We start from the raw sequence: 16,702 nt of genomic DNA, 5'->3' as shown, positions 1-16,702 counted from the left end.
AAGAAAAAGTGTAACTGTCACTGTTTGCAGATGACATGATACTATACATAGAGAATCCTAAAGATGCCACCAGAAAACTACTAGAGCTAATCAATGAATTTGGTAAAGGTTCAGGATACAAGATTAATGCACACAAATCTCTTGCATTCCTATACACTAGCAATCAAAGATCAGAAAGAGAAATTAAGGAAACAATCTCATTCACCACTGCAACAAAAAGAATAAAATACGTAGGAATAAATCTACCTAAGGACGTAAAAGACCTGTATTCAGAAAACTATAAGACACTGATGAAAGAAATCAAAGACGACACAAACAGATGGAGAGATATACCATGTTCTTGGATTGGAAGAATCAATATTGTGAGAATGCCTATACTACCTAAAGCAATCTACAGATTCAGTGCAATCCCTATCAAATTACCAATGGCAATTTTTATAGAACGAGAACAAAAAATCTTAAAATTTGTATGGAGACACAAAAGACCCTGAATAGCCAAAGCAATCTTGAGGGAGAAAAACGGAGCTGGAGGAATCAGACTCCCTGACTTCAGACTATACTACAAACCTACAGTAATCAAAGACAATATCGTACTGGCACGAAAACAGAAATATAGATCAATGGAACAGGACAGAAAGCCCAGAGATAAACCCATGCACATATGGTCAGCTCATCTATGACAAAGGAGGAAAGGATACACAATGGAGAAGAAAGCCTCTTCAATAAGTGGTGCTGGGAAAACTGGACAGCTACATGTAAAAGAATGAAATTAGAACACTCCCTAACACCATACACAAAAATAAACTCAAAATGGATTAGAGACCTAAATGTAAGACTGGACACTATAAAACTCTTAGAGGAAAACACAGGAAGAACACTCTTTGACATAAATCACAGCAAGATCTTTTTTAACCCACCTCCTAGAGTAATGGAAATAAAAACAAAAATAAACAAATGGGACCTAATGAAACTTCAAAGCTTTTGCACAGCAAAGGAAACTATAAACAAGATGAAAAGACAACCCTCAGAATGGGAGAAAACATTCGCAAATGAATCAACGGACAAAGGATTAACCTTCAAAATATATAAACAGCTCATGCAGCTCAATATTAAAAAAAACAAACAACCCAATCAAAAAATGGGCAGAAGACCTAACTAGACATCTCTCCAAAGAAGACATACAGATGGCCAAAAAGCACATGAATAGATGCTCAACATCACTAATTATTAGGGAAATGCAAATCAAAACTGCAATGAGGTATCGCCTCACATCAGTCAGAATGGCCATCATCAAAAAAATCTACAAACAATAAATGCTGAAGAGGGTGTGGAGAAAAGGGATCCCTCTTACACTGTTGGTGGGAATGTAAACTAGTGGTACCGCCACTATAGAGAACAGTATGGAGGTTCCTTAAAAAACTAGAAACAGAACTACCATGTGACCCAGTAATCCCCACTCCTCAGCATATACCTGGAGAAAATCATAATTCGAAAAGATACATGCATGCACCCCAATGTTCACTGCAGTACTATTTACAATAGCCAGGACATGGAAGCAACCTAAATGTTCAAGAACAGAGGAATGAATAAAGAAGATGTGGTACATATATACAATGGAATATTACTCAGCCATAAAAAAAAGACCAAAATAATGCCATTTGCTGCAACACGGATGGACCTAGAGATTGTCATACTGAGTGAAGTCAGACAGAGAAAGACAAATATCATATGATATCGCTTATATGTGGAAATCTAAAAAATGGGTACAAACGAACTTACTTACAAAACAGAAGTAGAGCCGTAGATGTAGAATACAAACTTATGGCTACCAGGGGGTAAGGGGATAAATCGGGATATTGGGACTGACATATACACGCTACCATATATAAAATAGATAACTAACAAGGACCTACTGTGTAGCACAGGGAACTCTACTCAATACTCTGTAATGACCTGTATGGGAAAAGAATCTAAAAAAAAGAGTGGATATATGTATAACTGATTCACTTTGCTGTACACCTGAAACTAACACAACATTATAAATCAACTATACTCCAATAAAAATTTAAGAAAACAAAAAAACCAAACAAGCAAAAAAACAAGTGTTTCTCAGGATTTCTTCTCCCCCATTAGGTAGAACAGGATGGCCAGAGTGGGCCCAAGTTGAGTATTACCCTTCTCCCAGGTCAGTTAGGCTCTGGTTAACTAGCTTCCCTTGAGGCAAACCTTTTTAAGAGTCCTCTGGCATATTTCAAGATAGTTCATTTTCCCTTCCCCCTGCCAGAAGGAGAAGGGTATTTTTCTCTGACATTTACCATGGGAACCTGGTTCAGCTCCTAGTGGTAAATCTTAAAATATTGTGGGGATCTCCCTGAAGTTTTTAAACTCTCAGATTTGTCCACACTAAGCCCCCAGCAATTCAACAATTACAGTCCAGGTTTTCCTTACCCTGGCACTGGTTCCCACTGAGTCTGCTGCAGTAAGCTGAAACCCGTGACTCTCTGTATTGGCCTGTCTCCACAATCTGCGGGGGCGGTGGTTTGCCCTGTGTCTTCCCATCTCTTATGGAGCTAAGAAGAGTTGTTGATTTTTCAGTCTGTTTGGTTTTTTACTTGTTTTTAGGACTGAGTGGCTACTTCCAGACTTCTTACATGTGGAACTGGAAACCAGAAGTCAATTCCATCTCTTTTTAGGAGATTACTGTATGTATGGTGGATCTTTTGTTACAGGCTCCATGCCACGTACCTCTCTATTACACTCTGTGTAATTTCCTCAGATCCATCTTATACTTTACTGATTCTCCTTGCAGCTCTGTCTAATCTGCTGCTTAACCTATCAGTTGAGATTTTAATTTCAGTGACTAATGTCTAAAGAGTTCAATTTTCATCTTATTCACAATATATCTTTTTACTTACTTCCTATTCATTTATTAATGATTTTAATGATTTAAAAACAAACATTTTGGGCTTCCCTGGTGGCTCAGTAGTTAGGAATCCGCCTGCCAATGCAGGGGACACGGGTTCAAGCCCTGGTCCGGGAAGATCCCACATGCCGCAGAGCAACTAAGCCCGTGAGCTACAACTACTGAGCCTGTGCTCTAGAGCCCGTGAGCCACGACTACTGAGCCCGCGAGCCACAACTACTGAAGCCCACGCGCCTAGAGCCCGTGTTCTGAAACAAGAGAAGTCACTGCAATAAGTCTGCACACCGCAACGACCCCACTCGCCACAACTAGAGAAAGCCCGCGTGCAGCAACAAAGACCCAACACAACCATAAATAAATAAATAAATAAATAAATTTATTTAAAAAAATAAATAAAACCACTATTAGGAATCCACATTTTGTGGTTAAAACTCAACCACAAAAATTAATGCAAATAGATGAACAGAGTCATCAAATCAGACAGTAGATATCTTCCACAGAAGGCAAAGGTCACACAAACTCAGGCAATGATAACTACCCTCCTTATTTAAAATTCTGCTCCGTAATTGACAAATATATTTTTTAACCTTAATTATAAGAGACATGCCAATTTCAGAAAGCCTCCTGAATTCAGAAAGATTAAAATGTGTGTGTTGGAGTGCCAGGGGCGTGGGTGGGGGTGGGGGGGTGGTCTTAAAACCAAGAAAATGTAGTATGTAAGGCAGAAAGCAAGTTTATAACTTAAAATGAGACCCACAACTGCCTGGAAAGCCAGACAGTAATTACAGAGGGAGAAAATACGTACTTTCTTGCAAACATGCTACACGGAGGAAAGCCAGGTCATTAGAAGACTACATGTGCGCATTGGAATCAAGCACTGACTGTCTGCTGCAACTTTTCTTCAACATCCAAGTAAGCAGATAAGATACACTCTCCCACCGACAGCACAGAAGATGAGATCCTTTTCCCTCACTTTTATTACAGCACAAGTTCGCTTTGAAATTGACTCAATCTTAGGGATTGACATGTACACACTGCTGTATTTAAAGTAGATAACTAACAAGGACCTACTGTATAGCACAGGGAACTCTGCTCAATATTCTGTAATAAGCTAAATGGGAAAAGAATCTGAAAAATAGATACATGTATATGTATAACTGAATCACTTTGCTGTACACCTGAAACTAACACAACATTGTTAATCAACTATACTCCAATATAAAATAAAAAATTAAAAAAAAAAGAAATTGGGGCTTCCCTGGTGGCGCAGTGGTTAAGAATCTGCCTGCCAATGCAGGGGACACGGGTTTGAGCTCTGCTCTGGGAAGATCCCACATGCAGCAGAGCAACTAAGCTCATGCGCCACAATTACTGAGCCTGCACTCTAGAGCCCGTGTGCCACAACTACTGAAGCCTGCACACCTAGAGCCCGTGCTCCGCAACAAGAGAAGCCACTACAAGCCTGCGCACCACAATGAAGAGTAGCCCCTGCTTGCCGCAACTAGAGAAAGCCGCGCGCAGCAACAAAGACCCAACGCAGCCAAAAATAAATTTATAAAAAAAGAAATTGACTCAATCTTTCTTCAAAAATGATTACTTTAAAAGAGTAATATTCATCTTACTCTGTCCATAAAGTCAGTCTTCTTTCTGATGATTTTGAAAAGCTCTCTTTTGATTCACTATATAGGTTTATAATTAACTCTCAGAAGACAAACTTATTTCAAGTTACACCTCCTTTGGGTGCACATGCGCACACAGAGTACTAACTACAAATAAAACAACACAAAGATTTCTTAAATACAGAGTTCAATCACAGAAGTCTAAAATGAAAACTGAACTTTATATGATGCAAAACATGCTATGATCCAGTAAAGTTTAAAGACCAAGAAAATCAAGAGTAAAAATTTGCTATCAATATTTATTTCACTTTTGTTTGTTCTGAAGTACTTAAGAAGATGAGGAACAAGGAAATAGAGACTCTATGCTTGCAACATGTATATTATGTTCATAAGACCATATATCAAATTACTAGGTCCATGAACTAAACAATGAAGTCCATGAAAGAGGGGTAAGTATATGAAGCGGGCAGTCTCTGACTTAAGGGCTATCTATCTACGAACACTCATTGTGTCATTCTGAGCTTTTTTTCCATTCTGCCAAAAATACCACCTGCAAATACATAACCACTCACATCACTCTGAATCATTCCCTACCATGATTGCTTTGGGCCTCCTACCTGAACTTCTGCTGAGCCAGTTGCCTAAATCCTGAGAGCTTCCACCTGGCGAGTCAATTTTCTTCTTCAGTTGCCAGGACTTGGGTATTTGAATATATTACAGACTAAAAAACAATAAGAAAGCTTCCGTGGGCTAGCCTGGTAAATCAAACCAACATTCAGAATATCATCTCTGTGACTATGAATTTGAAACTCCAAATCACCAAGTTATATTCAAATTTCTGGAATTCATCCTATTCAGGAGTTTGACTATAAATAATATCCAGCCTGAAAAATAAGCCCAACTATTCTCCTTACTAACTGTGAATGTCTGTGGACAGTTCAATTAATATACATTTAACAAATAAATTTAAAAATTATAGATCTAGCTACTTTAGGAAAGGCTGCAAAAGGTTTTAGTTAATAAGCACTACACTGAATAAAATTCTTGTTTGAGTATTAACGCAATTTAGAGACCCAATCTCTCTAATGCATCTCTCTCTACGAAATCAACTTTTAGGAATTAAAATATGAAGCTGTGAGGAGTCCAGCTGACTAAAAAGATTCCATTTCAGGATTCTCCAATTCACCTTGCTCTAAACTTCATAATAATCCTACATTACTGCTTAGGTGTTAAAGGGGCTGGTTCTCACACAGGCTCATATCCTTGATAGATCAGATTTTGGTGACTGAAGGGTAGCAGAATATGCTACCCTAAAATATGCTTCTTTGGCATAAGGATTATTTTTTAAATGACTGAGAAATAGCAGACTCAAGAGAAGCTCTGAAAGTAGAAGTTACCCTTCAGTAAGGGAAATTTACATTTTTAAAAAACTCTTTATTTTATATTGGAGCATAGTTGATTAACCATGTCATGATAGTTTCAGGTGTACAGCAAAGTGATTCAGTTATACATATACATGTGTCTATTTTTTTCCCATTTAGGTTGTTACATAATATTGAACAGAAGAACTCTCCATTTGCAAGGGTGTCTTCCTTCTCACTACCAGGAAGAGAAGGAGGGCTGCTCTAAATCACAAAGTTTACTCCAAGAGAATCTTCTCAGTGGAGCAGGCACTAACCTATATCCGTGTAACAGACCTCTTGTTTGTCATGATTTTCCTGGTGACCCCCCACAACTGGCCTCCCCACCCTCATTTTCTTCTTTGTCTTTAGCTGAAGATGCTATTTAAGCCCACACTCTAAACCACCTTGGAGATCAGCTCATTTTTCCCCTGGGTACCTCCTATGTACACCAGGAGGTATACTTGTTAATAAACTTGTATTTGTTTTCCTCTTGTTAATCTGTCTTTTATTACAGGGATCTCAGCCAAGAACTCAGAAGGGTAAAGGGATTATTTTTCCTCCCCTACAGGGCTCTGCCTTCAAAACCTCAGAATTCTCCTAGCCTGTGATGGGAAAGTACATTACCAATCTGCCACCTCTATCTAACCTAAACCCGTCAATCACAGCTCCTCCTTCTTTTAACTCACAGTTGGCCACTGTCCACATTTAAAAAATTCAAGAATCATGTATGTTTATGAAGAAGCTGTTTTTGCTTCTTGTTGTGAATGTTTATAGACGTTAATCTATAGGTAACAAATTAAAAAATTTCAGGTCTAACTACCTTAAAGTAGGTAGCCATTCTTAAAAATGGCTGCAACTTTATTTACTTTTTGCATTAAGTTTACTAACTTCTAAATTGGAATACTGTCAAATATTTAAAACCTGAATTCTTGGATCACAGTATCCCCAAGCAGAAGGTTACATATTGCTTTTTAAGCCACCAAACAAGTGATCTAGTAGAAAACTTTAATGACTTGAGCACAGTTAAATCAGGAAATTAAAAACTGCCAAATATCAACACATAAAAAGACTATATCCAAACACACTACACAAAAAGTAAATAAACAGAATACTAAGATTATACGCAAATATATTATATGGTAAAAGGAAATACACTTGGCTTTTAAAATTCAAGGCCTGAGTCTTAAGATTTAAGGATATTTATTTTAAAAACACTTGTAATAAACATAATAATTATGGAGGGTAATGATAAGATAATAGAGTAAGTATAAGAAACAAGCCCAATCAATTTTACCTCAAATTTTGAACCTGAATAAAAATGTCTTTTATTTCTTAAGTAACTAAATCTCAATTAGATTATGAAAAGTAGCCAATTCAATTTCCTAATGCAGAAAGGTTTCTATATAATAATCAACAGGTATATTTACTATTCAAAGGGAATGCTAAAAGCTACTTTTACTTATACACTGGAAAATGGGAAAAAGTGCTCAATTATTACTATAATAGTGTGGCTGAAGCACTACCTTATCAAGACAGAGATTCCTAAATCATTTTGCAAAAAAGCTACTCAAAATAACGTGTTCACTTCAGTGTTAAATTTTACCCCGACAAGATTTCTGTAATCTGAGGAGAAATCTCAGATTATTGACTAAGTGTTACTACATTGATTAACCTTTGGTTGATTCTAGGCTGTAGGATCCATCTGTTTTATTCATTGCTATATTCCAAGTTCCTAACACTATATACCTCATACCTGACAGGTCCTCAAAGAACATTTGCTGATCAAGAAGTCAATCTTTCAATTGGCTTCATTGTTTACTGGTACTCTTCTTACTCATTCTATTTCAAACCAAATTTTACATTTGAAAAATCTAAAATTTCTCCACAGATTTTGAAGTTTGTCTTTTTATCTATAAAATTCTGAAAAAAGCTCTCATTTTTCCTTTATTTCATTCTATTCATCTGAAGTCACGAATGAACTATTCCTTTTTTTTTTCTCCCAAGTCTATTTCAAAATGTACCAGGACTACACTGAAAATCTCTCCTATGGTTTTGAGTATCTGGAGATTGTGGTCAGGTAAGAATGGCACAGCCAAAGCACCACACCTAATTAGGATACCAGTTAGCTCAGGGCTCATAGATAGTCCTTCCCGGCCTTTTAACTTTTACCTGAAACTTGAAATTCATAAAATCTAAGATAATTCTAATTTAAAGTATTATTTTAAAGCACTGGACTTACCATTATAGGTTATTCTTGGCTTTGTTAAACACATCACAAGATGCAAATCCATTTCATCTGAGGGTACAAATTTTGAGCATACAGGACACTTAAATCCTAAAAAGTAAAAGAAATCCATGTTACTTCACTATTTTGAATATCCAACTATGCTTTTTAAAAAAGCAGGGAAGAAGAAGAATTTCAAACTTCAATATTACACTTACACTAATACACTACCTATGTGCAACTTAAGTTGGGAAAACAGTTTGTGACTATAATATCTGACTTAAGTCAGTTTATAAACAGCATCCGATTTCAAATAAAACAAGCTTAAATGAGGAGAATTTAGTTCACTACAAAACTCTCGCACCCTTTTTTTTTTTTTATTTTTTTATTTTTTTTTCTCGCACCCTTTTCTAATGTATGGGTCCAATCATTCTGGTTTCTAATTTTTTACATTAATCTGAACTTATGATTTCATTATAATAGTTGTGTATGCTGACCATCCTTGCGGAAAGTACCTTTCCCAGCTTGGTTATAGTACACTTTGAGTCGCAAGGTTTTATAGCTAGGTAGTACCTTAGAAAATATTCTACTCCACTGACCTTTTAAAAATTTATCTGATGAAGAAAGTGAAGCCTTTCACAGAACAGCAAAATCAGGTCTAGAATCTATCCTGACTCCTAGTATAGTGGTCTTACGGCCATACCATGCTACTAAAGTCACAATGCAAACAGAAAATAGCACCAAAGAGCAGATTTCTCAGTCAATTTTGACACAAATATTAGCTAGTTTCCTACAATATTCAATCTGTACTAAGAATTTGCCTGAAGTACTCTATTAAAAGTAAACTGGTAGACTGAAGGAAGAAATGTTATACATTCAGCTATATCCTGCTCCCTCACTTACCAAGGGTAACTGTCCATCCATGGTTCCTTGCTGCTTCCCTGCTGACCTACTGCTTCCTTCTCCAACATCCCCAACCTGCTTGAGCAGTGAACTGATCCAAGAAAGTCCATTTATAGTTTGGTTAGGAACAACAAACCAGGGTGGCACAAAAAGATGGTCTGGGCCAATCTGTTTTTATTGGAAATATGACTTAAGAAACAGCAAGAGAGTACACTGGTCAGCTGTAGACAGCTGAAGCAGAAAGGTCACATGTAGGTAAAGGTAAGAGAGACTGGGATGGGGTGTCTATTCTGCAGGCTGAATTTGTAAGAGAACAGAAACTATCAGTAAGCACAGGAAAATGGTTCACATGGAGATCTTAGAGCAGATGTGCAGAGAGGAGCAAAGTGCTGTGAAAGACAACAACTAATAAGAAGGGTGGTGAAAAAAAAAAAAAACAACCAAAAAAAAAAAAAGCCAGTCCCTAAAGCTGCCTCAGAGTCTGGTAGCTCTACTTCTAGTACATGTGTGTTCTTACAGACACTCTCCTCCCTTTGTCGTGACATGAAACTCACTGCAACCCAACATGTCAGACTAGAGTCATACCTCGTGCAAAGCTTTACTGAATATGAAAAGGTTTTGGCATGGGTACTTAATCCAGTTATTCGACTTCTTAAATGAAATACATGTTTTTGAGCACTGTTTTTCACGCTGTATTAAATACATTTTAAAAGAAAGGAATAAAGGTATGTTTACTTCCCACTTCTTCAAAACCACCAAAATGAAAAAGAAGAAAAAGCAAAGGGGATTAATCTAAAATTAAACTACAAAATAGCTATAATCCCCAAACACAGACTATAGCAATACTGCAAAATATGGATCAAATGGGGAGAAGACAAAGAGACTCTCAAGCAGCATTCCTATTTCCAGGACCAATAACAATCTTTTGCTTAAAATTGTAAAAACTTTCTTCCCTTGAAGTTACACAGGACTTAAAAAAAAAGGTAACCAATTTTCCAACTCCTGATCAAAATCATCTAAGTACTGGCACATAAACTCTAAATTATCAAACAAAAGTGCAATACCATGAACCATTGAGAGCCATCCAACTGCCCACAAAGTAGAGCCTAAGGAGAGAAACTGTACGTATAAAGAACCACTGCATTTCTAATTAAATACAATAAATTGATGTGTTTCTTTCTCCTTACACCTAAAACCTACTAAAAGTGAGAATAAATATAACAAGATAAAGAACTTGAAAGGAGACAGCAGCAGATGAGAACAGATGAAGGAATTAACAGGACTGAGTAAACAGACGTCCTAAGTGTCTGCAGAAGTAAGCCAATTCTCACTACATAATTCTCAAAGGACTCAGGAATCTATACCTCCAATAACTTCCCAAGACAATGATGAGGCATGAGGTTAAAATCCAGACTGACTGAAAGACTTAATAAAAAAGATCCCCAAGTCTCCAACCCATGACATATAGCCAAGCAACTACAGTTCCCCAAATAGAGCAGGAGAATGAAGGTCTACTACAGGAAAATAAAGACCCAAAATAGACTGGCTTGAGGACACCAGGCACAGCAAGGGGAAGGGAAAAAAACAAGGGAATAAATAAATATCTATGTATGGAAAAGGGCCCTTCCCAACAATCTCCTTTTCTCTATCTCCACCAAGAAATTGGTAGAGTCTTCTCTTAAATCAAAAGTTCCACAGAATGAAACAGCAAGAGATCCTTATCTGTTGACAAGTCTTAAGTCTTACATATAAAGCTTCCAAACAGCTTTTCAGGGCTTCTCTCATAAACATAATGCAATAAAAGAAAAAAATTTGCACATGAAAACACAGCAGAAACAAATTCAAAAGACTAATGAAAATATTTACAACTCTTATCACAAAAGGACAATATCCTTAATATACAAAGAACTCCTAAAAAATGAGGAAAACCAAACACCTGTTAGAAAAATGGGCAAAAGTTTTAAACAGACATCTCACCAAAAAGAAAGATATGCAGCTAACCCTTAAACACATGAAAAACTGCACAGTGTCATAATGAAAGAAGCACTTTCCTCTCAAGTTCTTCTGTTTATTTCTTTACTCTCATTTTAGTGTGTTGAGGAGGGAGGAAAGAAACACATGTGTTTAATTCACTCTTTTTAACTAAAAATCCAGGTGGTTCTTTGTACATACTGTTTTCTCTCCTTGGGCTTTACTTTATCTCTACATTAAGATATCATTACTCATCCCAGATTGGCAAGAACTCAAAAGTTTGACAACACACGGTTGGTGAGGCTGTGGAGAAACACGTACTTTCATATGTTGCTAGTAGGAGTGCAAAATCGTACAACCTCTACAGAGGGTAATTTCACAACATCTAACTAGATTACATGTATATTTACCTTCTGATCCTGCAATCCCACTTCTAGGATCTCTCCTTGAAGGTATGCCCCCAACAATACCAGAAAACACATGCACAGATAGAGGATTATGGGAAGATGGCAAAGTAGGAAGCACTGAGGGAATCTACCTTCCCACCTAGACAAAAATTGAATGGGTGGAATTTGTTTGAAGGAACTATTTTGGAAGTCTGGAATCTGTTGAAGGCTTGCAACTTCCAAGGGAAGGAAGCCTTGGACAATACATTGCAGTTAATTTCAGCTCTCAGCGCAGAGGCAGTTATCCTTCCCCCCATCCCAGCCACATGGCAGGCAGTGGTGCACTTGTTCCTGGAGCACCTTGCACACAGATTACAGGAGTGAGGGTAGGCAAAAAGGACCCTGTGCTCCAAATACTGGGAATCTGCGCTCTGACTGCTGACTGCCGCTTCTGATCCAGGAGGTACAGACAAAGAAAAAGGCAGTCACTGTTGTTGGACCTCCCTCTATTGTTGTAAGCCCCTTCCCCTCTAGCTGAAGAGACTTCAAGGGGATTTAAAGGGATTGTGCCTCTCTGCCCCTCTTCATTTTTCTTTTTCCCCTTTGGAGAGCCAGACACTAAAGACTAGCACATTTCAAAACAATTGGTTATATGAGGAAAATTAGAAAGTGACTATGCAGATTCAGGAAGAAGTCCAAAAAGACCTGAGAAGTTTATACCTCAGGCTGATGATCCTTAGCACAGAGACAGCCTACAACACCCAAAAAAACAATAATAAAAAACAGCAGACCCCAGGGAAGGGGCAGAATCTGATTTCCAGAGTTACATTATTAGATTTAAATGTCCAGTTTTCAGAAAAAAACAAAAAATAAGGCATACAAATGAACAAGAAAGTATGGCCCATTCAAAGAAAAAAAAAAATCAGCAGAAACTGTCCATGAAAAAGAACTGATGGCAGATATACTAGAAAAAGACTTTAAAATGCCTGTCTTAGAGATGCTCAAAGAACTAAAGAAAGGTGTGGAGAAACTCAAGAAAATGATGTATGAACAAAATATCAATAGATAGAAAACTTAAATAGAAACGAAGAAGAAATTCTAGAGCTGAAAAGTATAATAACTGAAATGAAGAACTCACTAGAGGGATTCAAAGGCAGATTTGAACAAGGCGAAGAAAGAATCAGTGAACGTTAAGACAGGACGATAGAGGAATCGTCCTCTAACTCTAGAGGATAGAGTTATCATGTCTGAGGAACAGAAAGAAAAAAGTTTGAAAAAAGTGAACAGAGTCTAAGAGAGACCTGTGGGACACCAACAAGCAGACCAAAATATGCATTTGGGAGTCTCAGAAGGAGAACAGAGAAGACAGTAGAGAAAATATTTGAATAATAGCTGAAAACTTCCCAAATTTGATGAAAGACATGAATATAAACATCTGAGAAGCTCAACAACCTCCATGTAAGATGAGGCCACATCAGGATACATTATAATCAAACTTTCAAAAGACAAACAGAAAATATTGAAAACAGCGAGAGAGAAGTGAGTCATTACATACAAGGGATCCTCAATAAGATTACAAGCAGATTTCTCATGATACACTTTGGACTCCAGAAGGCAGTTGGCGGATACATTTAAAGTGCTCAAAGGAAAAAACTGTCAACTAAGAATCTTATATCCAGCAAAACTTCTTCAAAAGTGAGGGAGAAATTATGAAATTCCCAGATAAACAAAAGCTGAGGGAGTTTGTTACCACTAGCCCTGCCCTACAAGATATGTTCAATGGAGTCCTACAAGGTGAAATGAAAGGATATTAGATAATAACTCAAAGCCGTATGGAGAAATAAAGATCTCTGTAAAGGTCTTCAGGTCAAGAGAAACTGTTTACAAGGTGCTGTACTGGAGGAACTGCACCTAACAAGCTTCAACCGTATCTGGACCTGACTTAGATTAACAAGATCCTGGACTTCAAATTGATCCCTTAATGGGATGAGACTGTCTGGGTCTTAGGAACAAAGTGAGTACGCTTTACATATGGAAGGGATGTGAGTTATGGTTGCTAAAAAGCGCACTAGCAACCTACCTATATAGAAAAATATATACATACACACACACACAAACATTTAGCTCAGTCCACTAAAAGAGCCTAGAAGCAATGACACTTTAGTGCAAAAAGGATCCACCCCCAGATCTTGGGTTCTAAATATCATTCCCCCCACAAAAAGCTATCCAGAGATAGCTGCTGTCAATTTCATGTATCCTGTTCCTCACATTAAGGAGTCTAATTCTTCTCCCCTTGAATCTGGGTCAGCCTTAATAAGTTGCTTGATCAATGGAATGCATAACTGATATTCTGGGATTTCTGAGATAAATCTTAAGATGGCTTGCAGCTCCCATTTGGGCCTTTTGGGATGCTCACTTCGGGGACATTCCTTCTCAAACCCAGCTGACATGCGCTGGGAAGTCCCAGGCACACAGAGAGGTCATGGGTAGGCATTCCAGCTGACAGCCCAAGCTGAACTCTGAGCTAACAACCAATATCATTAAGTTCCAGGCATACTGAGTGAGCTACCTTGAATGTTGAGTTACTCTGACTTTCAGATGACTCCAATCCCAACTTCCAACTGCAACTGCCTGAGAGATCCCAAGTGGGAAGCCCATCTACTGGTCCTACCTTACTCACAGAACCTCAAGACATAATACATTTATGTTTTAATTAAAACACACACACACACACACACACACAGTAATTTACTGTGGCACTCTTTGAAACAGCATAATATTGGAAACACATAAGAGATTCAGTGAATAAACAATTATACATCTATGTAACAGAGTTACTACACAACTATAAAAAAGAAATGAGAACAGTCTCTATAGACTGGTATGAAGAGACACCCAGGCTATATTAAGCGGAAAAAACAACATGAAAAAGCAGGCATATGTTATGCTAGCTACTAGGCAACAAAGAAGAGTAAGAATACATGTGTATGTGTATACCTGCAAAAAGAAAAACAAGGAAGAATAAATTTCAAATTAAGGTTTACAGGGGCTTCCCTGGTGGCGCAGTGGTTGGCAGTGGGAATCCGCCTGCCAATGCAGGGGACACGGGTTCAAGCCCTGGTCTGGGAAGATCCCATATGCCACAGAGCACCTAAGCCCGTGTGCCACAACTACTGAGCCTGCGCTCTAGAGCCCACGAGCCACAACTACTGAGCCCATGCGCCTAGAGCCCATGCTCTGCAACAAGAGAAGCCACCACAATGAGAAGCCCGCGCACCGCAATGAAGAGTAGCCCTCGCTCGCCACAATCAGAGAAAAGCCTGTGCGCAGCAACGAAGACCCAACGCAGCCAAAAACAATAAATAAATAAATTTAAAAAAACAAACAAAAAAGGTTTACATACATGTTACCTACAGGTGGTAAATGAGAATGTAGTGAAAGAAAAACTTAAAGAAGGTACTCCTGAGTCCATCCTTTAATAAAGTTTTTTAAAAAATATTTATTTATTTATTTGGCTGCGCCAAGTAATAAAGTTTTTGACTTTTGAACAATGTTAATAATATATGTAGTCAAAAATTAAAAATAAAAAAGGATGAGGAAAGTCCCTAGTAAAAGTAAATATAAATGGAAACAAATGAACTTAACTATATATCAAATAGATACAAAGAAAAATATATACATACACACACACACACACAAACTTATTTAGCTCAGTCCACTAAAAGAGCCTAAAAGCAATGACACTTCAGTAGCAAAAAGGATCCACCCCCAGATCTTGGGTTCTAAATATCATTCCCCCCCACAAAAAGGAACCAGGGATCCTTGAAAAAATGGCTGGTTCTAAGTCTGGGGCAGGGAGTAAAAGGTGAGCCTTGAATATCTTGTTGTGCCAGATTAAGGAAGTGCTCAAAAACTGATATGGACACACAAAAAGGCACAGAAGCCAGTTTCAAAGGGCTTCTCCCTGTCAAATTTGGACAATCTAAACATCAAAATGGATGACATAATAAATTAAATATTTTAAATTTAATAAGAATGCAAAAGTACAAATGGATAATTACACATTCTGAAATATCAACCCCAAATCACTTAATTAACAAAGATTAAAAGGTACTTTTAAAATGGAGAAACTGGCTGACATTACCTTAAACAAATGTCTAAACTTAGTATCACCAACAAAAGGGCAAGCTGACTATCTGTGCTCCCTGATATGACACACTGAGAACATGATACTTAAGTATATTACTGCCAAATATAATTTGAACCTAAGTATGAGGAAATTTAGAAAAAGCCTCCAACATATAAGATGTATACCAAAACAAATTAATAGAAAAGGGAAACTATGATAAAACAGTCAATGCAGAAAACAAAAAAACTTCAACACTGCTGACACCCCAAAAATCTTATAACTAATTAAAAGATTTCTATTTATTTTTGTTTCTATTTATTTAATTTTGTTTCTATATATTTGTTTTGGTGTCCACCTTATATGTCAGAGGTTTTTTCCAAAATTCCTCAATTGTCCCAATAATTCAAGATGATACTACATCCAAGAAATAAGAACAGGAGGCTATAAAACTAGGAACAGAGAAGCAAACAAAAGCTCTGGAAAATTAAACTTTTGGTAGAAATTAAGAATTTGAATAGATGGTTAGAGTATTAACTTTGAGGTAATAACGATGCCAAACGATAATAACAATTAACATTTACTATGTACCAGGAAATTATCTAAGCACTTTGGATGAATTAACTTATTTATCCTTACATCCTTTGAGTTAGGCACTGCTATTCAATATTAACCCTATTTTACAGATAAGAAAGAGAAAGGGTAATTAACTTATATAAGATCACACAGTTAGAAATTGGCAATGCGGAATTCAAACAGGCCTTCTGGATCCAGAGCCTAATTCTTAGCCTAATCCATTACTCATCTTTTTTAATCTCCCAGGAAGTAAAACCAAAAGTCAAACAGGAGAGTAAATAATAAAATAAGAAGATCAATCCAGGTGGTCTAACATCTAATCAGCTAGAAACAGAATTGAAAAAAGAGGAAGAAACTATCAGACATAATTTCCCAAACTGAAGCTCATGAGCATACAGATTGAAAGAATGTACCCATACAACAACTGAAAATAGAGAGCCATACCAAAGTACATTACCAGGAAATAACAGAGCATTAGGGAATAAAGAACAAAATCTAAAAGTTTTCAAAAAGAAAAAAGATCAATGTAAAGTATCTAAAACAGTTTCCCAGACTTTTATATTCTGTCTTT

General features: G+C 37.2%; 1 protein-coding gene across 1 annotated transcript in view; it reads right to left on the bottom strand.

The window, feature by feature from the left end:
* The window catches only part of ZNRF2 (zinc and ring finger 2), a 92,690-nt gene that overhangs the window by 31,776 nt on the left and 44,212 nt on the right, over positions 1–16,702 (bottom strand). The window contains exon 2 of the mRNA XM_068550017.1: positions 8,185–8,280. Coding sequence (XP_068406118.1) covers positions 8,185–8,280 — 96 coding nt within the window. The remainder of the gene's footprint in view (positions 1–8,184; positions 8,281–16,702) is intronic.

This window comes from Eschrichtius robustus, chromosome 8 (assembly GCF_028021215.1).
Source record: "Eschrichtius robustus isolate mEscRob2 chromosome 8, mEscRob2.pri, whole genome shotgun sequence".
Taxonomy (NCBI): domain Eukaryota; kingdom Metazoa; phylum Chordata; class Mammalia; order Artiodactyla; family Eschrichtiidae; genus Eschrichtius; species Eschrichtius robustus.
This window is presented reverse-complemented; position numbering and strand designations above follow the sequence as displayed.